The sequence below is a fragment of the Lepisma saccharinum genome, chromosome 5 (genome assembly GCF_977018435.1).
Source record: "Lepisma saccharinum chromosome 5, izLepSacc3.1, whole genome shotgun sequence".
Taxonomy (NCBI): domain Eukaryota; kingdom Metazoa; phylum Arthropoda; class Insecta; order Zygentoma; family Lepismatidae; genus Lepisma; species Lepisma saccharinum.
The window spans coordinates 48915012-48936182 of NC_139233.1; the positions used below are offsets into that span (position 1 = coordinate 48915012).

The 21171-nt window shown below is 39.1% G+C and overlaps 1 protein-coding gene across 1 annotated transcript; it reads right to left on the minus strand.

Moving 5' to 3' along the window:
• Nucleotides 1–1793: 1793 nt before the first annotated feature.
• LOC145988021 (constitutive coactivator of peroxisome proliferator-activated receptor gamma-like) lies at nt 1794–20553 on the minus strand. The gene is made up of 4 exons (XM_083122859.1): nt 20518–20553; nt 18871–19083; nt 4895–4990; nt 1794–2099 (listed from the first exon to the last, which is right to left on the minus strand). The coding sequence occupies exons 1-4, from the start codon at nt 20551–20553 to the stop codon at nt 2049–2051; spliced, it is 396 nt and encodes a 131-aa protein (XP_082978985.1). The 3' UTR covers nt 1794–2048.
• Between the last annotated feature and the right edge of the window lie 618 nt (nt 20554–21171).

Here is a 21171-nt window from a genome sequence, read left to right on the forward strand (position 1 = left end):
AAATATTTATTTAATGAAAACCCCTAGGCTAGTTAAGATGAAAACTGAAGCTGAATTTAAGAAGAGAATTAGATCTGCTTTCTTGTACACTGTATCCTGAACTGTGTTTGGCAGACGAGCGAGGCTTTGGCATCTGGACTAACAGCCAGTATAATCTTATGTGGGGCTTGTGTCGGTTGTCCCTATATGTTTGTGACTGTCCCTTCATTCATCTTATCTTACCACCATTCATTCTTATCTTCGCGATTAACCAAAGGGACAGAAAAAAGTGAAGTAAAATAAACTAAATCAACCAATCAGTCATTATGATAGCAAAAATTATTGACTACAAGAATAATTTATTGCCTTTTTATTGACTTCTTGATCTATTTGTTGATTTCTTTACTTTTTCTTGACTACCATGACTTTCTTGACTGGCAGACACCCTGAATAACTATGTTCTCTATATCCCTGCTTTACAATCAAATTATAATGAATAAGAATGGCAACAACTTGTTCCATCAGTACAAACCCTAAGGCAAGAAATTCTGCTCTGGCATTGAACAGTGACGTTATCAGAAAGTGGTTCCAAAAGTTTGTTCATTAAGTGCTTCCGTTTTTCCGCATGTTTAATAGCAGGACAAACTTTTTTCTTTGTGGGCAATGACTGAATCAAAATAAATTTCACCATTGAGTTTGGAAGTGCAGTCCATACACTTGTAACTTGCATGTTTTTTTCTGTTACCTGCTTTCGTAATTAATATTATGTGATGCTCAAAATGTAGGACATTTATGATATTTTTCAAATTCCTCCCAGATACCAGACATAAGGCTAAAATGTAGGACATGTCCGGGAAAAACCAGACGTCTGGTAACCCTAGTCACCCCGAGATGATTGCCCACCTCTGTTGAGGCATGTAAGAGTGAGACCGACAGCTGGTAGGTAGACCTTGGCCCCCAAGGGCTGTTGCTCAATGGGTTGTGTTCAGTTATGCTCTTCAGAAGTTGCTCCAGTAATTTTTTAAAAAATGTTGCAGAACATGTGTAACTGTGTGCAATGTATTCACAAGAAAATGCTGAGAAATAGAAATCATTGAAAGTTGAAAATATGTGGAAAATGATTTACTGTTGTGTTGGTGTACATATGTCATCAGAAATTGCTGGCTACGTCAAACTTGGTTTAAAAAAAAAATATTTTTGTGTACTCTGTGCTTTGCACCACACCATGAAGGCATATAGGGGGGGGGTATGGAGTTAGGGCCCGACATTTCCTTCATCACGGCTGAAAGTGGGGGTAATGGGAGATGGGATCAGCACCACACCCCTGGCTGCATTTAGCCCCTGAGTTTCCCCTAGGTACCCACTTTATACGACGCTGGGTGGGCACCAGAGCCGCTTATATGTAATAAAAACACATATCCAAAGACTTTTCGAATGTTCTGTATTACACTAGTTTACAGGCATGCAGAAGATTAATATTGTATTGAGTGATTAAAATGTTGGAGCTCAACCAGGACTGTATTGTTCTTGAGGATTTACCTGGAATTGAGATAGCATACACAGGAGTGGAATTTGGCTCAAAGCCAAAAATTGAAATGGAAGCTCAATGGGCGAATAGTAACCAGATTGTTAAAGATGCAGGATCGATCCCTGGCTGAGCTTTGAATTTTAAAAACTCTTCTCTAAGTTAAATGAGTAACTTTATTTCTACCCAGTTTGCATTAGGGAATTCCATAAATAAATAAATAGCAATATTTGTAATTGAATTGAAAGCTGATTTTATGAGTTCAATATAAATATTTATTGAATTCCTTACATTTAGGGAGATTTCACACCAAACGAATGCAGCCTTGTGTGGCCCGTCATGCTGCTATGTCGCAAATTGGTTCCAACAAGTGATGCATGTTTCTTCAGTGTGAAATCGCATTTACACATATTATGCAAACACAGTTAGATGCTGCCAATATTTACAGATAATGTCATTACAAAAGGAGTATTTCATTGAAAACATGAGTCTAGTGTGTGATTATTTACCATAACAACTCAGGTCATTTCCTCTTTCAGCTATTTCAGCCACTAATAATGGCCTTAACTTCATTGAACTGCTCAATCAAAGCAACCTGAAATAAACAAAAATGTCTTTAATATATATATATTATCAATTAAAATGAACAAAGAAGAGTGAAACCACAATCAAACTGCAACTACAGTAAAGAGTCACTTATTTACTTCTCTCACAGTCACTGTAGATGAAACTGTTCCCCTTCACTTGTGTCTGAGTTTCCCCATGTTGCCATATTAATAAATTCCTTCCCTTGCTTCATTGTCAAAAAAATGAATGTTAAATTTATGCCTGCTTTTCTTGCACTTGGTTTTTACATTTTCTGAAGATGTAAAGGTAACAAGGGAAGTTATGTTGGTTTCTGACAATGTTGAACACCAGGTTCTTTGCACACTGCAAGTTCCAAGGTTAGACAAATCAGATGATGGTGGGCGTATACACCTTGAACCAGCAGATTATGGTCAGTGTAGTTCAACGTGAACGTCAGTGAGGATATGTAAAGCATGGGTACTCTAAACAGCATGATAAGGGTCTGTATGATGCATGAGTTTAACATGGAAAAAACATGACACCAGCGGGAAGGAAAATATGCCAGGCTTTCAGAAATGATGTGGTGAATGAGCAGACAGGTTTAAAAGATTCAAGGATGGTGATGAATCCCTCAAAGCTGCACTACATGCTGGAAGACCAACCATAAACAACGACACTTTGCAAGTGGTTATTGAGGAAAAGAATGGTTTCAACATATCGCTGGCTGAATACTGTTTTTGTTGTATATCGACTTTCTGTAGATGAGTTGAGGATGTTTTAATGTTCCGTACATGTTAATGCATCATGTTCCGAAACAACAAAAATGTTTATGCAGATCTTGTATAGTGTATTCCAAATCCACATTTAATCAAACTTTTATCAGCTCTCCTCTGAAGTTAGGGCAGATGGACATGTGACAAAATAATTAATATCCCTTTTTTGACAGAGTGCTAACATGCATCATCATCATTGGTTAGCATCATACAGACCTGTTCTGAAACAACCGAAACCACCACTGTATCAACAGAAGGTTATGCTCTGTGCTTGGTGCTCAGGATAGCATGCATAACGAATTGCTGTTACCTGGCCAGACAATAAATTCAACTCTATATACTGTCAGCACCTGGAACCTATGCACAAGAGACTGAAAAATGTGTAATCAGCAGTCGTGAATAAATTTAGCAGCCTATTCCATGAATGCACTAAACTTCGTCTGCATACCGGCATGAGATAAAACTGTATTGAGTTTCTGTTTAGACTTGTACTGGTTTTGTTGTAGTAAGTGCAATACTCTTCTTGTGATAAATTATCCTAACTCTGAAGAAGATTACAAAATGCCCTGCATGATTGTGACAGACTCATCACTCCACTCTCCTTTAATTTTGTTTAAGCTATAAAAAAGCTTGTGTACACTAGACATGTTACTCAAATTACCTTCTATTTCTGGAAATAGTGACTGTACATCAGCTGTTTAGGTAGTGACCCTGACAGAAAGTCTGAGAAATACACTCAACCCGAAAAAACAGAACAGAAATGAAGAAATGACCAAATGATGAAAACTATTTTATTATATTATTATTCAGTGTGTATAAAAAAAATTGATAACATTACAGATGTAAATATCTAAGTAACTATGTAGTCAAGGTAAAGGAAACTATAGAGGTGTAGGGCCTCCTCGATGGCGTAGTGGTAGCATCGTCGCCTTGTAATCGAGGGGTCCCGGGTTCGATACCTGGTGGAAGCACATAGTGCTTCGGATCCCACTTTAAACTGTAGGTCCAGTCCCGATTAGCCTTACTGTGCATAAAGTGGACTTAAAACATCAAATCAACCAACCAACCAACTACACAGGTGTAATGCTCAACCAAATAAGATTTTTGCATAAAAATTTGAATAAGAAATTCAAAGGTATGTGTTTGTCAGAAATGATTGTTCACAAGTGTTCAATATGCGTGACATGGCACACGTCAAGTAGTAGTCCAGCTCCTGTCAAACACGTTGCAGTATGTCTGCGGTTACAGTCTCCAGTGATTCTCTGCTGGAGTTCGTCTAGGGTTGTAGGAAGAGGGGAGAGGGGGCACATACACGAAACCCTTCACGTGGCGGCCATTTCAAAAGCACATTATCTTCATCACTAGCATGCCCGATCCATCAGCCTGGCAGGGTCTCATTGAGTTACACCCGCACAGTAAGCTTCCAGTGAGGTGGCACTCCATCTGTTGCAAAGTGAAGTGTTAATGTTCGTTTGCAATGAGTGTATTCATGAGCCAGGTCTAAAGCATTTGCAGATATTCATTGCAGGTCACATTTCCCGCAAAGAAAACGGGCAAAGATGATGATTCTTGGAGATGGCACAGAAGACAGCCACTTTTGGCGAGTCTCTCAGTTGCTCAAGTGTGGCATGGGGATTTGCCCCAAATTAGAACATTATGCTTGTTGATTTTGCCATTCGAGTGAAATGTGGCCTCATCACTAAAAACAAGACATATATTAAAGTTGACTTCATACCACATTACACATTGACTTTTGAGATATTTCTACACTTACTGTTAAATTTTCCGATCATTTGCATGAGAATTGGTAATGTTATTAGATTACGAAATGATATCAAATTTATTGAAACACCCGGTATATACTATATATTCTGTATATACTATATATTAATATACTTACATATTTTTTACATATTTCAGTGATTCATTCTACAGATTTACGTACATATTTTTATGTAAAATCAGAACTACTACTCTGTTGAAGGTAATAAATAATAAACATTTTGTATGTTTTGGCTAAATAAAAATATGGGCCTTAATAATAGCTAACCTGTCTCTGGCACAGTTGTGAGTATGGTACATTGGATTTGGACTCCAGGTAAAGACTGTGAAATAGTTTCCCATCAAAAAATCTCCATGGTACTGCCTGAAATAAGAATATTTGCCATTAATTTCTGGATTATGTACGTAGCTCATAATATTAACATTCTTTATAAATATCTCTATAACCACTGTCAAATTATCACAAAGTATTTTCTAGTTCATATTCATAAGTAGTTGTTCAGTTCTTAACCCATTTCCTACCAATGCTCTCATTGAGGGAACACACTATAATTTTTCTTATCTCCTTCCCATTGAGGAAACATATAATGGATGCAATTAACGAAGAGGTGGGGAAGAAGATAGGAGAGGAAGAGATGAAGGCCCTGTTGTTCGGTGATGACTTAGTAATATGGGGAAATGGAAAGAAGAAGTACATAGACAGATTGACAGTTGGAATGAGGAAATCAGAAGAGCATGAATTAAATTCTCTTCAGAAAAGAGCGAGGTGCTAATAACAACAAGAAACAGAGCCAGAAATAAACATAATAATTACATATGGAGCAGAGACTTGGACAATGACAGAGAGAGACAAAAGAAAAATGCAGGCAGTGGAGATGAAATTTTTAAGGAGTATATTGAGGAAGACTAGAAGGTATAGAATAAGGAATGAGGAGATCCGACACACAGTGGGTGTGGGGAAGCTTCAGGACAGGATAGATCAGGCACAGATGAGATGGTTCGGACACATGAAGAGGATGGATGCAGAAAGACTACCAGGTAGAGCTTACAATGTACAAGGAGTGGGAATAAGGCCACGAGGGAGACCAAGATGTTGATGGAAAGAGCAGATAGCGGAAAGTGTTAGAAGAAGAGGACAACTTGACTTCTATGCCAACCCAGCCCGAGGCAGGAAACGGCAAAGGATGATGATGAGATGTTGTAGTGCTAACCACCACAGATGATGCAATCAGTGTACGAAAAACGATAGAACTGAAAGTAAATTGGACAAAACCAGAAGTGTCTCACTTCCTTGTGAAAGACTGCTAAATTTGGTTTATTATCATCCTGACCTAAGTTTTCAACAAACACCATGAGTATGAATTATTCAAGAGGTATTTTGATAATAAAAACTTGCAATATATTCTAAATTAAACAACAAAAAAACAATGTCCGAACCAGTTTTTGTAAATCCTTCATTTTAGTGGATATCATTTGCTACCACAATAAAAGTTGATGACTGTAGCATCCTGTTAGTGTACAATAGTATGTCAAGAGGTAGATTCCATGCTGTAAAGAAATATCTTCATCTTTCATACAATGACCGTATTGATAAAAGTAGCAAGTTATCAAAAGGTAGAATTTTTTTATCGTTTTTCAAGAAGCTCCAACTGTGTGGCACATTCTCAGAATACATTTGTGTAGACAAAGAAATGATACATTCAGCAAAAATGTTTACATGTGGGAAGCCTGCCATTTTAGATATGAACTGTGGTTATCCTTTCAATAACCAGTCATATGTTGTAAAGCAAGACAAGAGTCATGTTCCATTGTGCACAAAGTTTGAGTAGGAATTGATTTGGTGCATTGAGAAACTAAGTGCCCCCAACTGTTCTTCAAAAGCTTCTTAAAATCTCCTGGACGTTTGTTGGACCTGAACTCAAAATGTTTCAGAGCGTCAGGTACAACCTAAGGAAATTGTCTGGAAGAGTGTCCTTTACTTGAAACAAAAGAAATGAAATTAAATGAAAAAAAAACAAAAACAAGAGGCATCTTTGATGTGTGTTCTAGTGGAGATATTTGCATCACAGAGTGGCATAATTATCATGTAGTGTGCCTTGCATCAAATTGTGAGTCAGCACTCAGCATTTTCTACTACATAGCCTACATAAAAAATGCTTATTTACATTTTACATACATAACTCTAAAAATGCTTATTTACATTTAACAACTTCCATTTAAAAATAATAATAATAATCTACATAAACTAGTAATTTTCAACATTTCTTTCAAGTGAAATGGAAACTTAGATCTTTCTCTAGAATGTATGAACTTCAGAATTACATCTTCAATAACCAACAATTTAGAATGTCTCAAGTCTCAGCATAAGAAAATTCACATTGGTGGAATCTTATAACTAGATGTCGGATTTTAGGTTTTTAACCTATTTTTCCCTTTAAAGGTATGTAAGAAATAATAAGTTATGTCAGCGTTTCATTAAAAAACACAACAACTGATGGAGTTTTATAGTGTCTAAAAAAACTATTTTGCTTGTTAGAACCTATTTTAGGTTTATGCACCTAAATCAAGCCTCTTTAAGGTCAAGCAACCCACAAGAATCACCAAATACACAGAAAGTGCACTTGACCAATTACTCATAAACCAACACCTATGTAACTGTGAGACATCTGTATTTGACACAGGTTTCTCTGACCATCAAGCTCAAATGTTTTCTTTATCACCAACCACAGTGACTAATCCAAAACACAGTACCAAAAATGAAACACAAGTTGTAAGCAAAAGGTCATTCAGCAAACAAAACATTAATTATTTTCATTATTTATTAAGCAACGAAACGTGGAGTGATATTCAAGAGTCCAATGATACAGATGAAGCATATAAATCATTTCTAAAAACGTTCACTTATTATTTCGAAATAGCTTTTCCCAAGAAACAAGTTAGAACTTCAGCAACCCAAAAGAACCACTGGATAACACCTGGAATTATTAAATCTAGTGAAAGAATGAGATATCTAAGCAGAATCAGAAAAGATGAAGATGCCACAGCTGAATTTGAAACACATTTCCACAAGTTCAAGTCAATCTATAGGAAAATAATAAAAAAGGCTAAGCAAATGCACAATGAGAATACCATCATAAATTCCAAAAATAAATCTAAAACAATGTGGCAAATTGTAAACACAGAGCTACATGGAGGCAGCAAAAGAAAAGAAAATATTGCACTACAACATAATTCTGAGACTGTAAAGGAACCTCTCGAAGTTGCAACATTATTAAATGAATACTATGCACATGTTGCGAAAATGTACTCCACCCCCAACACTAGTACCAGTCACAACACAAACAACTTAAAGAAATTAGGAACGTGCACCAAAACAATGTACTTGCATCCAGCAACTACTATGGAGGTTGAAAAAATCGTACAGAAACTCAGACCTACTTGGTCGTGTAGTGTAGATGAAATCCCCACTTATGTTGTCAAACAATGCAAAGAATATATTGCAATCCCACTGTGCCACATAATCAATTTGTCCTTCACCGCAGGAGTTTTTCCACAAAAGCTGAAGGAAGCAAAAGTAATTCCAATATACAAGAAAGGAGATAGAAACAACTTAACCAACTACAGACCAATATCTCTCCTCTCCCCCTTCTCAAAAAGCTTAGAAGCTACCATGAACAATCGAATTGTATCATTTTTAGAAAAACAACAACTTATTTCAAACACTCAGCATGGCTTCCGCAAAGGGAAATCAACTGAATCTGCTGTTTCAATGTTTGGAATATATAAGAGAAACATTAGACAAAACGGGACAATGCACGGGACTCTTTCTAGATTTAACAAAAGCCTTCGACCTAGTACCCCATGAAAAACTATTACAAAAAATAAAGCATTATGGCATAAGAGGCATCGCACATGATTGGCTCACATCCTATCTTAGCAGTCGTATGCAAATAGTCGAGATTATCCACAGAAAGGATGACGGTGTGCAATCTAGCTTTGTCTCAAAACCCTGCCCAATATCAAGTGGAGTTCCACAAGGTTCTATTATTGGACCATTACTCTTCTTAATATATATTAATGATTTGCCAATAAATTTAAATTCAGCAAAAACGACTCTTTATGCAGATGATACAAGTGTAGCCATCACCGGTGGTAAGGAACAAACCCTTAACTCTAATATCAAACATGTAACAATCAAACTCAGCAAATGGTTTTCTGACAATAATTTAGTATTAAACAGCAGCAAAACTGTGGCTGTCAATTTCCATCACACAAGGAATAAAATGATAAATGAAGCAAATGTTACATTAGGTAATATGACAGTAAATCACGTTAAAACAGTCAAATTCCTGGGAGTATGGATTCATGAACGACAATATCAAACTTAGAAACATTGAAAATACTATATTACACCATGTTTCAATCTTTATTAACATATGGTATAATCTTCTGGGGAATGCCACTAATAGTAATAAAATTTTTGTGCTGCAAAAGAAAATTGTCAAAATAATAGCAGGAGCTAAGAGAAATACACCCTGCAGAAGACTGTTTAAAAATTTTGGCATATTACCCTCAGCATGCTTGTATGTACTTCATCTGCTGATGTATGTAAAAACTGACTTAGATTCCTTCAAATGTAACAACTCCTCACATAAATATTATACAAGGAATGGCAGCAACCTCACAATACCATCACACAACACTACATTATTTGAGAAAGGACCTAAATACATGGATGTTCACTGTTTCAATAACCTTCCAAGTGACATAAAAATAATACAATCAACTACCTCATATAAAAAGCATGTAAAAAATACCTATTAGATCATTGTTTTTATTCTGTTAAAGAGTACCTGACAATAAATTGCAAACTGTCACATCCTAAATTAACTCCTAGGACATGTATATGTATGTATTGATTTTATCTATTATATGTATGTAAATTAATGTAAACCTTGTGTAGTGCCACCCTAAAATTATTATTTTTTTATTTTTTATTATATAATTTTGGCTTTTCGTTTTTCTTTTATCAGTTAGTTTACCCAGTTTTTTTTCAAAGTCGCACCCAGTCCCTTGCTTGGCATGGCGAGAGGGAAAACCGGGCTCTTCAGGCAAGTTACACTGGCTAGGGTGTCCTTTTTTTTTCTTAGTTTTTTCTTCCTTTTGGGTATTTGTGTGTTTGTGTTTGTGTGTTAGAGCCACTGTACAAGGCTAAAACCGGCAACATTGGAAGAACACAGGGGAAGTTTGGGCGTCTTTGGGGAAAGACGGGACACAAGGATATAGAGGTGAGAGGAGTGAGGAGCTGTATTTCGAAGTGTGGCTAAACTTTGCATATGGCATCCAGCGATGCAAGGAGACACGTTAGCAAAGTAGGTGAAGTGTGGCTGTTGAGCAGCTGGCAGCACCGTGCAGCGGAAGGAACGGTGTTTTGTTCCTGTGTAATTCGAACTACTTCCCCGTGTTAATCACAACATGTCGCAGGAGCATCAGCCACCAAAGTAGGTGAAGTGCGATTTGTGACAGCTGACAGCGCAGTGCAGCAAGAAGAGCTGTGTTTTAATTTTGTGTAAATGGAACTACTTCCGTGTGGTTACTGAACAATACATGAAGCAGATCACACCATGTGACCGGAACATCAGCCAACCTGACCTGAAGCCGTGAACAATCCTCTTTTACCCCCCTTCAACAACGAACCACAGCCATCCCCTTCAAGCTAAAGTAGGAGCAGTGTGTGTGAGGAAGTGCATCGCATAAGTGACAATAAAAGGTAAGGGATCCCAACAAACATTTACTTATGGCCATAAGATACATGAAGGTTATTTATTACTTGTGTTTGTATTTGTATGAGCTATGCCGGGTTAATCTACATATTTTCTTAAGATCAATAATAATCTTCAGAACAAATTTCATGTTATTTACATATTGCCCCACCACAACTGGCAGCCCAACTAAGGGGCATGATTCCCACCGATGTTTAGGCTTAAACAAAAGAAAGGACAATTTTTGTTCAAAACTTTATCAGTAAAATTAGCATATTTTCATCTTGATATCAGCAACTAACTTATGTTGTCAGTAGCCAGTATCAGTCATGCTTTGTTTAGCTTTCAAACTTATTTTCCGGTTTGTATTTTGTCAAGCCACCCAAGCGACTGGATTGATGAAATTTTATTTAAATTGAAGGGGAAGTTCCTTACATTCAGGCACATCATTTGGCCAATTTTCTTAAATATTACTTTTTCCTAAATAATGCAGGTGGTTTTTTTCTCTTTTTTTTCTTCTTCTTAGCAAAGGGGAGAAATCCACTAAAAACAGTAATGCTTTGTGAGTCATTTTCAATTTTTTTTGTAAGTTTCGTTTATCATAGTTTTTTTTTTTTTTTAAGGCATTTATAGAGTTATTTTATGTTTTCTTTGTATTGTTTGGGACAATCATGGTTTTAACGAGGGAGCAAACGCGAATTTCTAGTTTCATCGAGGCTAATCAGGTCACAAAAAATTTAGAAGAGGATGTACAAAATTTACGGAATTTAGAACGGGATACGGAAAATACTGGGGACAGGAGTATGGAGTCTGAATCTGAAAGGGAGGAAGCTGCCCCGATTACATTAAATGACCTCGCAAGAATGATGATGGATTTCAAGCAGGAAATGAGAGAATTACGGAGAGAATTTAGAGAAGGGATGGAGGAATAGGCACGTCGGTTCAAAAATCGCAATCTGAAATGGAAAGAAATCTGACCCGTAGGATAGATAATGTGGCAAAAGGTAGCACAGGGACACAGAAAATTGTGGATCAGCTTGTCGTAAGAACCAGTACTTTAGAAGAAACTGTAGGAAATTTAAGCGAGGGATTGGCGGCTGTTTCCGGGTGCGAACCGGAGGTATGTAGGCAAAATGCGGCCGAAACAAGGCAGTCTGTAGCAGAGCTTCAGGAAAATGTAGCAGAGGAAGTTCGACAAAATGTTGCGCAGCAGATTAATGGGGTTTTGCAGCGTCATGAAAGTCGACTAAAAAATGATTTAAGGGAAGAAATAGAAGCATTAAACGCCCGCTTGAACGAAGTCCAGGGTTCGGGAGAGGCAAGCGAACAGTTGCTCGCGGCATCTCCTGCGGCGAGCAGTGATAGTAGTACAACCCCAAGTAATGTGTACTTGCACAGGGACATGCGCTTGCCAAGCTTTTCTGGTTCGGAGAATGAAGTGAGAGCCAGCTCTTATCTCATGGAGCTGGAAACTTACAAAAACCTGGCTCGAATCCCGGCTGAACAACAGGTAGGCGTGGCGAGCTTGTCATTGAAAGGGGCCGCACTCAGCTGGTTCAACGTTAACAGAAAGCAATGCAGAGGTTTTGCCACCTTCAGGGAACTGTTTGCGTCGTATTTCATATCTGAAGAAAAATTATTGCGCCTGAAAGCTGAGAGTTTCACGAACCGCTATGTTGCCGGGGGCGGGAAGACTTATTGTGAATACTACATGGAACTCATCGAAAGGAATGCCATCCTTCCCGAACCCCTGAGTGAAAAGGCCTTGGTTCGATTGGGGATAAAGCAACTTCCCCCGTTTGTGCAGAGGAGTTTCCTTGCGTTGACCATCGACACCAGCAGTCAGTTACTCGGGTTACTGAAAGAACTTCAGGAAACAATGAACTACGGTGCTTCGAGTCAGTCATCCCCACGTCATCGTCCGAGACCCATAAATTTTATGGAAGCGAACCCAGGCCCAAGCAACTCCGAGAGGGGAGCTCGGTCACGGGGCAATTACGGCAACGGACGCAGGAGAGAATTTGACAACCCTCCCAACCAACCTTCTCGGGGGAGGGGAGGTTTCCAGCGAGGAAGACGGAGCCCAAACCGACAAGTAGGTTGGACATTTGGCAACGATGGAGAAGGGGGGGGGTGGAGTGCCCAAGGGGAGGGATCACCCCCAAATTTCCCTAACATAAACGCCATGACGTTTGAAAGTCAGAGTGGGAGGGGGGCACCCCCTCCTGACAACGAAGCATGACAAGGGGAGAGCACGTTGAGCGGGGGCTTTGCGGGTCAGGTTGAGAGTTGTTTACGTCAACCCGAAGAAAGTGAGCCTCAGGATAGCCATAGGGATGCAGACTCGTGCGAGACTGCTGTAAAGCATGTATGCTCGGTTTTAAAGGAATTTGTAGAGGAACCCCAGACCTCGAGAAAAGAGACCCCAAGGTCGTTGCCTAAAATTAATGTGATTATAAAAGGAAAGTATTATGATGCAGTCGTGGATACGGGGGCTACACACTCATGCGTTAGCGAGAGTTTATGGCTGGAGCTATTGAAAATTAACCCACGGTTGCCTTGTCTCACCGTAGGCAGATTGAAAGTTGTCTCGGCATTCGGGACTAAAGCTTCAAAAGTAATCACACAGACGTATTTAAATATGAATTTTGGAGGGACTGGAATAGATGTAAACTGCTTAGTGATAAGAAATTTAGTAAAGCCAATTTTGTTTGGCACTGATTTCATGGAGGATAACCATGCAATCCTGAATTATGAGCAGCATGTTTTAAAATTAAGAACTGAGAAGGGGTACACAGAAATAGAATTTTCAACATTTAATGAGCCAGCGGCGTGTCAGGAGTTGCACAATTTCCGAATAGTTTACTCTTGTATGGAGCCTATTTGTCGTTGTGGGGATGAAGTTATGTCAACCATGGGTCCTGTGGGTCCGAATACAGGAAACGTGTGCGGGGCTGAAGGATGTAGCTGCCGGCACGAGAAGGAGCCTGCGTTTTTAGTAGAGGGAGATCAATTTTGTGAAGAAAATCACTCGGTGGTTAGGGAGAAAGGGGGACGAGAATCTTTCGAGAATGTAATGGAGGGAGATGTACACAATGTGAATGTAATTTCAAATGAAGCTTTATACAAGAGGGACTCCGTGAATAAAGATCAGCCGCTAGATTCGTTTAGAAGGTTTGAGAGAGGGACCAAAGAATCACAGAGCCACGCGATAGAAGAAACTAGGGCTACCAACATCCAAATTTACGAGAGCGTAGAAAGGGCGCAAGGGTTGACTCCTGAACAAAGGAGAAAATTAAGAGAGCTGCTTTTCGAATATCGCGAGATATATGTGATAACAAACCAGGGTTGGTCCGTGGATACGAGCATGAAATCGACGTAATAGATGATAAAGCTTTCACTCAGAAAATTAGAAAAGTGCCAGTTTGCGAGGCAGGAAGCTTCGTTGTTGGGATGCAAGGTGTCGTCCGACGGGATAAGGAAGGACCCAGAGAAACTACAGACCGTAAATGATTTTCTCAGGCCAAAGAACGCAAAGCAACTGAAGTCGGTCTTAGCCCCCACTTGCAGTTTTACAGGATTTTCCAGGTGAATCATTCAGAGCTCACGGTGCCCCTTCTCGAACTTCTTCACAACGGAGCGGCATACGCCTGGTTGCCTAAGCACCAGGAAGCATTCGAGAAGATGAAACGTGCGTATTTGCAGGATGTGATAATCCGTAGCCCTCTCCATGGAAAGACGCTGAATCTGGAGACAGACGCTTCCGACAAAGCTGTCAGCAGTCTGCTGTACCAGTTAGAAGATGGAGGGGGTCCTCGGCTGATTGCATGCCACAGCCGCGTCCTCAGCGACTGCGAATCGAGGTACACAATAACGGAGAAGGAGTTATTAGCTATTATTTATGACATACAGAAACACGCCGTGTATTTACTGGGAAGAAAGTTCACTGTCAGAACGGATCACAAGGCGCTACAATTCTTATTCACATGCAGGTTAACAAACCCACGAATAGCGAGATGGATATTGTTCCCACAGTCGTTTGATTTTGATGTCCGGTACATCAAGGGTGAAGAAAACATGGCGGACTTCTTTTCGCATTACCCTAGCGGCACAAGGAGCGCTACCGTTCACGAAATAAAGGAGCCGCACGAGGTGATAGCGAACATACACTTCAAGCCATCACCTGAATTGGTAGAATTCATGCGAGAGTTGCCAAATCGTCAACAAGAGGACCCTGAACTTGGGAGAATAAGAGATGAGATGTTGAAATCGGGAGATGGAAAAAGGGCGAGAAAGCTCGAAGATTATGCCTTGAAGGATAGAATATTGTGCAAAAGAGAGCGAGGAATCTTTAAAGTGTGCGTTCCGAAGCAAGTTGCCAAAGAGCTAATCGCATTTTATCACGGTCGGGGCCATTTCGGACAAAAGAAGACACACTGGGCTGTTGCTGAACACTTCACGTGGAAAAAGATGAAGGATCAAATTAAAAGGTTTGTCAACGAGTGCGACCTCTGCTTGAGGAAAAAGCAGTGAAGGGAGCGATGGATCCGGTGATCACCGACAAACCGGGAGCGGTGATCTCGGTGGACCTGTACGGGCCGCTGCCAAAGGCTAGGTACGGCTTGGAATATTGCCTTGTTATGTGTTGCTTGTTTAGCAAATACATCGCGATATACCCTCTGAGAAAGGCCACCACCAAGGCCGTTTTGGGAAAAGTGAACGAATTTTTGATAATGTGTCCCAACGTGAGAACTATTCTCACAGACAAGGGCACTCAGTTCACCTCGAGACTGTGGAAAGAAGAGCTTCAGTCAAGAGACATCGAGGCACGCTTTATAAGCGCTAAGCATCCTCAGTCGAACCCCGTCGAGCGATGCATGAGAGAGATCTCACGCTTGTTTAGGCTGTGTATAGATGGGAGCCACAAGAAATGGCCGGAACACATCCCCGATATGGTAAAGTGTTTACATCTGGCGGTTCATACCTCCACAGGCTTCGCTCCAGTGGAATTGTTTTTCAACAGGAAACCGGACGACGAGATCAAGAAACTTTTTAAATTGCCGTCATTGAATGATGACCCACTCTATGAATGGAAGCTGCTGAGAGCAAAGGAAAACGTAGAAAGAGCGGCCAAGAACCACAAGAAGCAGTATGACAAGGCAAGGCTCACCTCCTTCGAGGCAGGAGATATTGTTTTAAGAAAGTCATTTGCGTTCTCGGACGTTCAAAAGGGAATTTGCAAGAAATTTGTGCACCTTTACGTGGTCCTATTCCAAATAAAGAAACGGGTGGCCCCAAATGCATATTTGTTATGGGACTTTCAATGTAACAAAGAGGCTGGAGTGTATAATACATCGAACCTGCGACCTTATACATCGGCAAAGGGACAAGGACAACCTGCTGTTCCGAATACAAAGGGACCCTCGAGAGCGTGAACCCAAGTGGTTGGGGAAGAAGAGGCTCTGGCCTGCAGAAAGGAGGGAGGAAAAGGTCGAAGCTAAAACCCCTCCCCTTTTCCCTTGCACCTTGTCGGGCGAGGTTTACCAGGCAGGGGTATAAGAGTTAATGGAGAAAAGGAAAGCTGTAAATAATAGGAGTAAACATATTTTGGGAAAGCAATTATATAATATTTTTTTTTTTGGTGTCATTTTCTATTATTTTTTTTAAATAAGAGTGATTATTGCTATTGTGAATGCTTTTAGTGGGTTTGTTTATTTTTTATTTTTTTATTTTTTTTGCGTAGCCGGAGGGAAAGAAGGGGCATTACCCCGGTTTAGCCTTTATTTTAAGTTTAAGAAAATAGGATCAGATAATTATGATACTACTTTCATATTCGTTATCCTAATTATCTGAGGGGGGAGATGTAGTGCCACCCTAAAATTATTTTTTATTTTTATTTTTTATTATATAATTTTGGCTTTTGGTTTTTCTTTTATCAGTTAGTTTACCAGGTTTTTTTTTCAAAGTCGCACCCAGTCCCTTGCTTGGCATGGCGAGAGGGAAAACCGGGCTCTTCAGGCAAGTTACACTGGCTAGGGTGTCCTTTTTTTTCTTAGTTTTTTCTTCCTTTTGGGTATTTGTGTGTTTGTGTTAGAGCCACTGTACAAGACTAAAACCGGCAACATTGGAAGAACACAGGGGAAGTTTGGGTGTCTTTGGGGAAAGACGGGACACAAGGATATAGAGGTGAGAGGAGTGAGGAGCTGTATTTCGAAGTGTGGCTAAACTTTGCGTATGGCATCCAGCGATGCAAGGAGACACGTTACCAAAGTAGGTGAAGTGTGGCTGTTGAGCAGCTGGCAGCACCGTGCAGCGGAAGGAACGGTGTTTTGTTCCTGTGTAATTCGAACTACTTCCCCGTGTTAATCACAACATGTCGCAGGAGCATCAGCCACCAAAGTAGGTGAAGTGCGATTTGTGACAGCTGACAGTGCAGTGCAGCAAGAAGAGCTGTGTTTTAATTTTGTGTAAATGGAACTACTTCCGTGTGGTTACTGAACAATACATGAAGCAGATCACACCATGTGACCGGAACATCAGCCAACCTGACCTGAAGCCGTGAACAATCCTCTTTTACCCCCCTTCAACAACGAACCACAGCCATCCCCTTCAAGCTAAAGTAGGAGCAGTGTGTGTGAGGAAGTGCATCGCATAAGTGACAATAAAAGGTAAGGGATCCCAACAAACATTTACTTATGGCCATAAGATACATGAAGGTTATTTATTACTTGTGTTTGTATTTGTATGAGCTATGCCGGGTTAATCTACATATTTTCTTAAGATCAATAATAATCTTCAGAACAAATTTCATGTTATTTACATATTGCCCCACCACACTTGCAACTAACAGCACAAACAAGGAGAATCAATTATAATGTAATCAATGTTTTTAAATGTTATGTATAATATCTTTATACTTGTACCTATTTGAAAATAATTATTAACTGTAATGTGCTGACATGCTCCATACCATGTGTGGAAAACAACCACTGTACAATGGTCAAAGGAATGAAATAAATCATATCATATCACATATATTTTTAAATGTTTGATAGGTTTTTTTGTCACACAGAGGCATTTGCTTTCTTTGGTCACGAAACAATTCAATAAGGAACGTGTTTGAAATGTACTCTCTGTCGATTTCCTTTTCTCCAAGTCCATGGTGATTTTTCAAAGCTCTAAAGAAAGCAAAATGTCTGGTGCCACTGTTACCTGTACAATCCAAAGTGGTCTGATCTGTGTGGTCTTGCTCACTTTCACGTCACTTCGGTGTTTTGTGGCATTGACGCCTTGCAAACTAACATTTCAGCATTGAAGTTTGCACCACTGACTTACATTTTCGTTGAAAGATTATTTTCAGCATATAAGATGATCCTCACTGACAAAATTGCAGATAACATGAAAAAAAATTGTTGCCTAACTATACGGCAAAGAGTGTATTTGAATAGCAAATTTCCGATGGTAAGTTCTGCCATCGCCATAGGGTTAGGCAAGACACATTACATTATGCAAGATAGTGCGTATTTCAGGATATAGGTGTCTCATTTTCATTGCTGGTGACTGTACCTAATCAGCATTTTTCAGGAATTTTGAACTATTTTAAGTTTTTTTGAAGCTACTTCAAGATTCTTCGAGCCTAACTTAAGATTTTTAGGACCTATTTTAGGATTTTAGAGCCTATTTTAGAAAACTAAAAGCACACTTTTTAGAACCTAAAAATCCGAGGTCTACTTATAACATACAGAAAGGAGGACTGGATTTCTTGCATTATTTTAGCTAGTATCAACAACACATCAAGGGAAAGAAGTGGTAGTGGCAGCTATTCTTTAGTAACACATTGAACACAGTCCTTATGCAGTTTGGAGAGTGCAACAAACCTTTCTTCCTTCAAGACATAACAATAGCACTCTTGAGAAGTGAGTAAATAGGATGGATTCCTCCCAATGCCCATGATAAAGTGTAATGGTATCTTTCACAATAACCTCACCAAATCCCACCATTCAATCTTGGAAACCCAGTATATTTTCAGGCTTGAAACAACATGAAGCTAATTTAAAGGATTAAAAAAAGGGAAAAAGGACAACATTCACACTTTACATAAGGCACGCTAACTCTACCTATTTCTTAGAATAAAAATGACATGTGTTCTGTTCAAACCTCCTGTTTGCCTAAGCAAGCCTAAGTACACTGAGTGATCGATTCATGATCTCATCACCATTATTCTGGGTTTGAGTCCCGGTTTGAGCATGGGTGTTCCTGTGAAAGTTCCTTCATCAAGTTCATCTACTCATCATTCATCCATATTTATTGAAATAACCAAATCTGGCTTAGAAGTGAGGCAAAATAAGAAAGTGCATTGCTTCTCTCTATTATTAAAGCTGCCTACTTTGCCCCTCAGGTATTTCAGTTTATCACCATCCCTTATAGGAACCTATGCAAAACATGCTTAGAATCAGAGAAAACAAAAGATTCATAAATGTACCTCCATAAGTGGAATAGGATATCCACAGGCTCCCAGAAGGAAAGTCATTGTTGTGACTCCCCTCATGAAGATCGTTGCCAGCTGAATAGCCCTCACATCAGGCACTTTCACATCCACCCTGCTGAGGCGACCAGTTTCATATTTGCACAGCAGGACAGCCTGAGCAATGAATGCATCAACTTCCCATTCTTGCAGCAATGGAGTGTCCAGCTCCTACAAAAAGTAACAATAACAGAGCATGACATGAAAATAAACATGAATTGTGCATTCCTAAATCAGTATTTCATCAATTAGTAATCATTGTTCGACAATTTTATCAACACTATTTCCAAAATATGCAATGACTTGCCCCAGAGTCCTTAAGAAAGGAAAACCAATTAAGGCAAAATGAAAACAAAAGCACCTAGGTGAATGGTATACTCCTCAATTAACTCAATTAAAAACACAACTCATGATGTATTATTCTGGATATAAAAACAATAAGGTGGATATGGCTAGATACCTGAAAATTAAGAGCATTTATAAGTCAAAAATAATAGAAGCCAAACTTGCCGCAAATGATCACTTCATTAATAATTCCAATAATAAATGTAAGGCAGCTTTGGATATTATTAAAACTGAGCTAGGCAAAGTGAAGTACAAACCAAATGAGAATATCTCAATTACCCCAGACGAATTTAATGACTTCTTTGTCAAGTCTGGAAACTGTGATCCCACAAAGATCAATGCTGCAAAATATTGTATCCACGGTGATGTAAATGGTGTACCAATATCACATGACAATAGTAGTAATCTGCCTAAATTCAGATGGTATGAGTTAAGCCAACGGATAGTATTAAAGCAACGCAAAAATTAAACAATTCAAAATCTGAGGATTTCTATGGTTTATCAAACTTTGTTATAAAAAGAATTATTGACATTATGCAGTACCCACTTACTACTCTCATTAACTGGATGTTTGACAGTGGATGTTTCCCTACATGTCTCAAAGTCTCAGTTGTTGTTCCAATACATAAAAAGGGAGATAAGTCCAATCCAAGCAATTACCGTCCAATATCACTTGTGCCTATTCCATCAAAAATTATAGAACAATCCATACATATTCAGCTAGATGAGTATTTTTCAAATAATAATTTATTCACAAATGCTCAGTATGGTTTTAGAGCTCATTCATCTACCACAAAAGCAAATGAAAGCATTTTTGCAACATTACTGGATGCTTTTGAATCTAAACTTTCTGTGAGTGCAACGCTTATTGATTTAAGTAAGGCTTTTGATTCAGTTTCGCATCAAATGCTGATAAAAGGTAGCTCTTATGGTATCCTAGAAGCTGAACTCTTGTCTCATAAAATCGTATCTATCAAATAGACAGCAGATGGTCAGTATAAACAGTAAACAATCAGATCTCCTAAATATTGAAAGCGGAGTGCCCCAAGGTTCTGTTCTTGGTCCTTTCCTTTTTAACATTTATGTAAATGATCTACCCAGCTTCATACCCCATAAAACAGTATGCAAACGATACTACTTTCCTCACAATTGGCAATAATAAATACATACTTGAAGAACTGGACGAAGAAGTAGAAGAGAAGTCCACTCTCTGGTTTGAAACTAATCAATTGACTATTAAAAGACCATTCACACACATACACATGCTCTTGTGCATGTGTGGGTGTATTCATTCATTGTTCCCTGCAGCAAAACCCCTGCCTATTATGGCCACCTCCAGGCTCTCATGTAATATTGTACCTTATGCTTGATGTTAGCATAAGATCCACTTCATTTATTATTATTTATCATCGATAACTTCTTCTTGCCCAGATTCTTTCTCCATTATCCATTTTTTCAATTGCATCTTTTAGCAGACAGTTCCTTCTTAGCGAGTGTCCTAGCCAATTTCATTTTACTTTCTTGATCACAGCCAGCATCGCCAACTCTTTCCAACACAGTTTTATTTCTTACTTTTTTAATTTGCCATAGCCACCTTTCTAAAGCTTGTAAACATTTTTTCCTAATTTCTTTGTAACGTCCAGATGCCTGCACCATGCAACACTATACTCCACACAAAACATTTCATCAGTGTCTTTCTTAAAGGTTGACAAAACACACTTCTTCCACTAAAGGCTTCTTTTGACATTGCTATTCTCACTTTGATTTTCTGACTGCAGCTCATACCACTGCTTGTGATACACCCCAGGTATCTGAGGTTGTCTCACATAAATTTTCATTGGTTTTTCCCAATAGCCATTGCCTGATTGCCCTTATCTTGTTCATATTTATTTTCATCCTGAACAGGTCACAGTG

Coding starts and splice junctions, on each gene's coding strand:
- LOC145988021 (XM_083122859.1), bottom strand. CDS start 20,553: ATGAATGAATACACCCACACATGCACAAGAGCATGT. Junction 19,084..20,517: donor ACACATGCACAAGAGCATGT/GTATGTGTGTGA, acceptor TACTTTTTGTAG/GAGCTGGACACTCCATTGCT. Junction 4,991..18,870: donor ATCCTATTCCACTTATGGAG/GTACATTTATGA, acceptor TTCTTATTTCAG/GCAGTACCATGGAGATTTTT.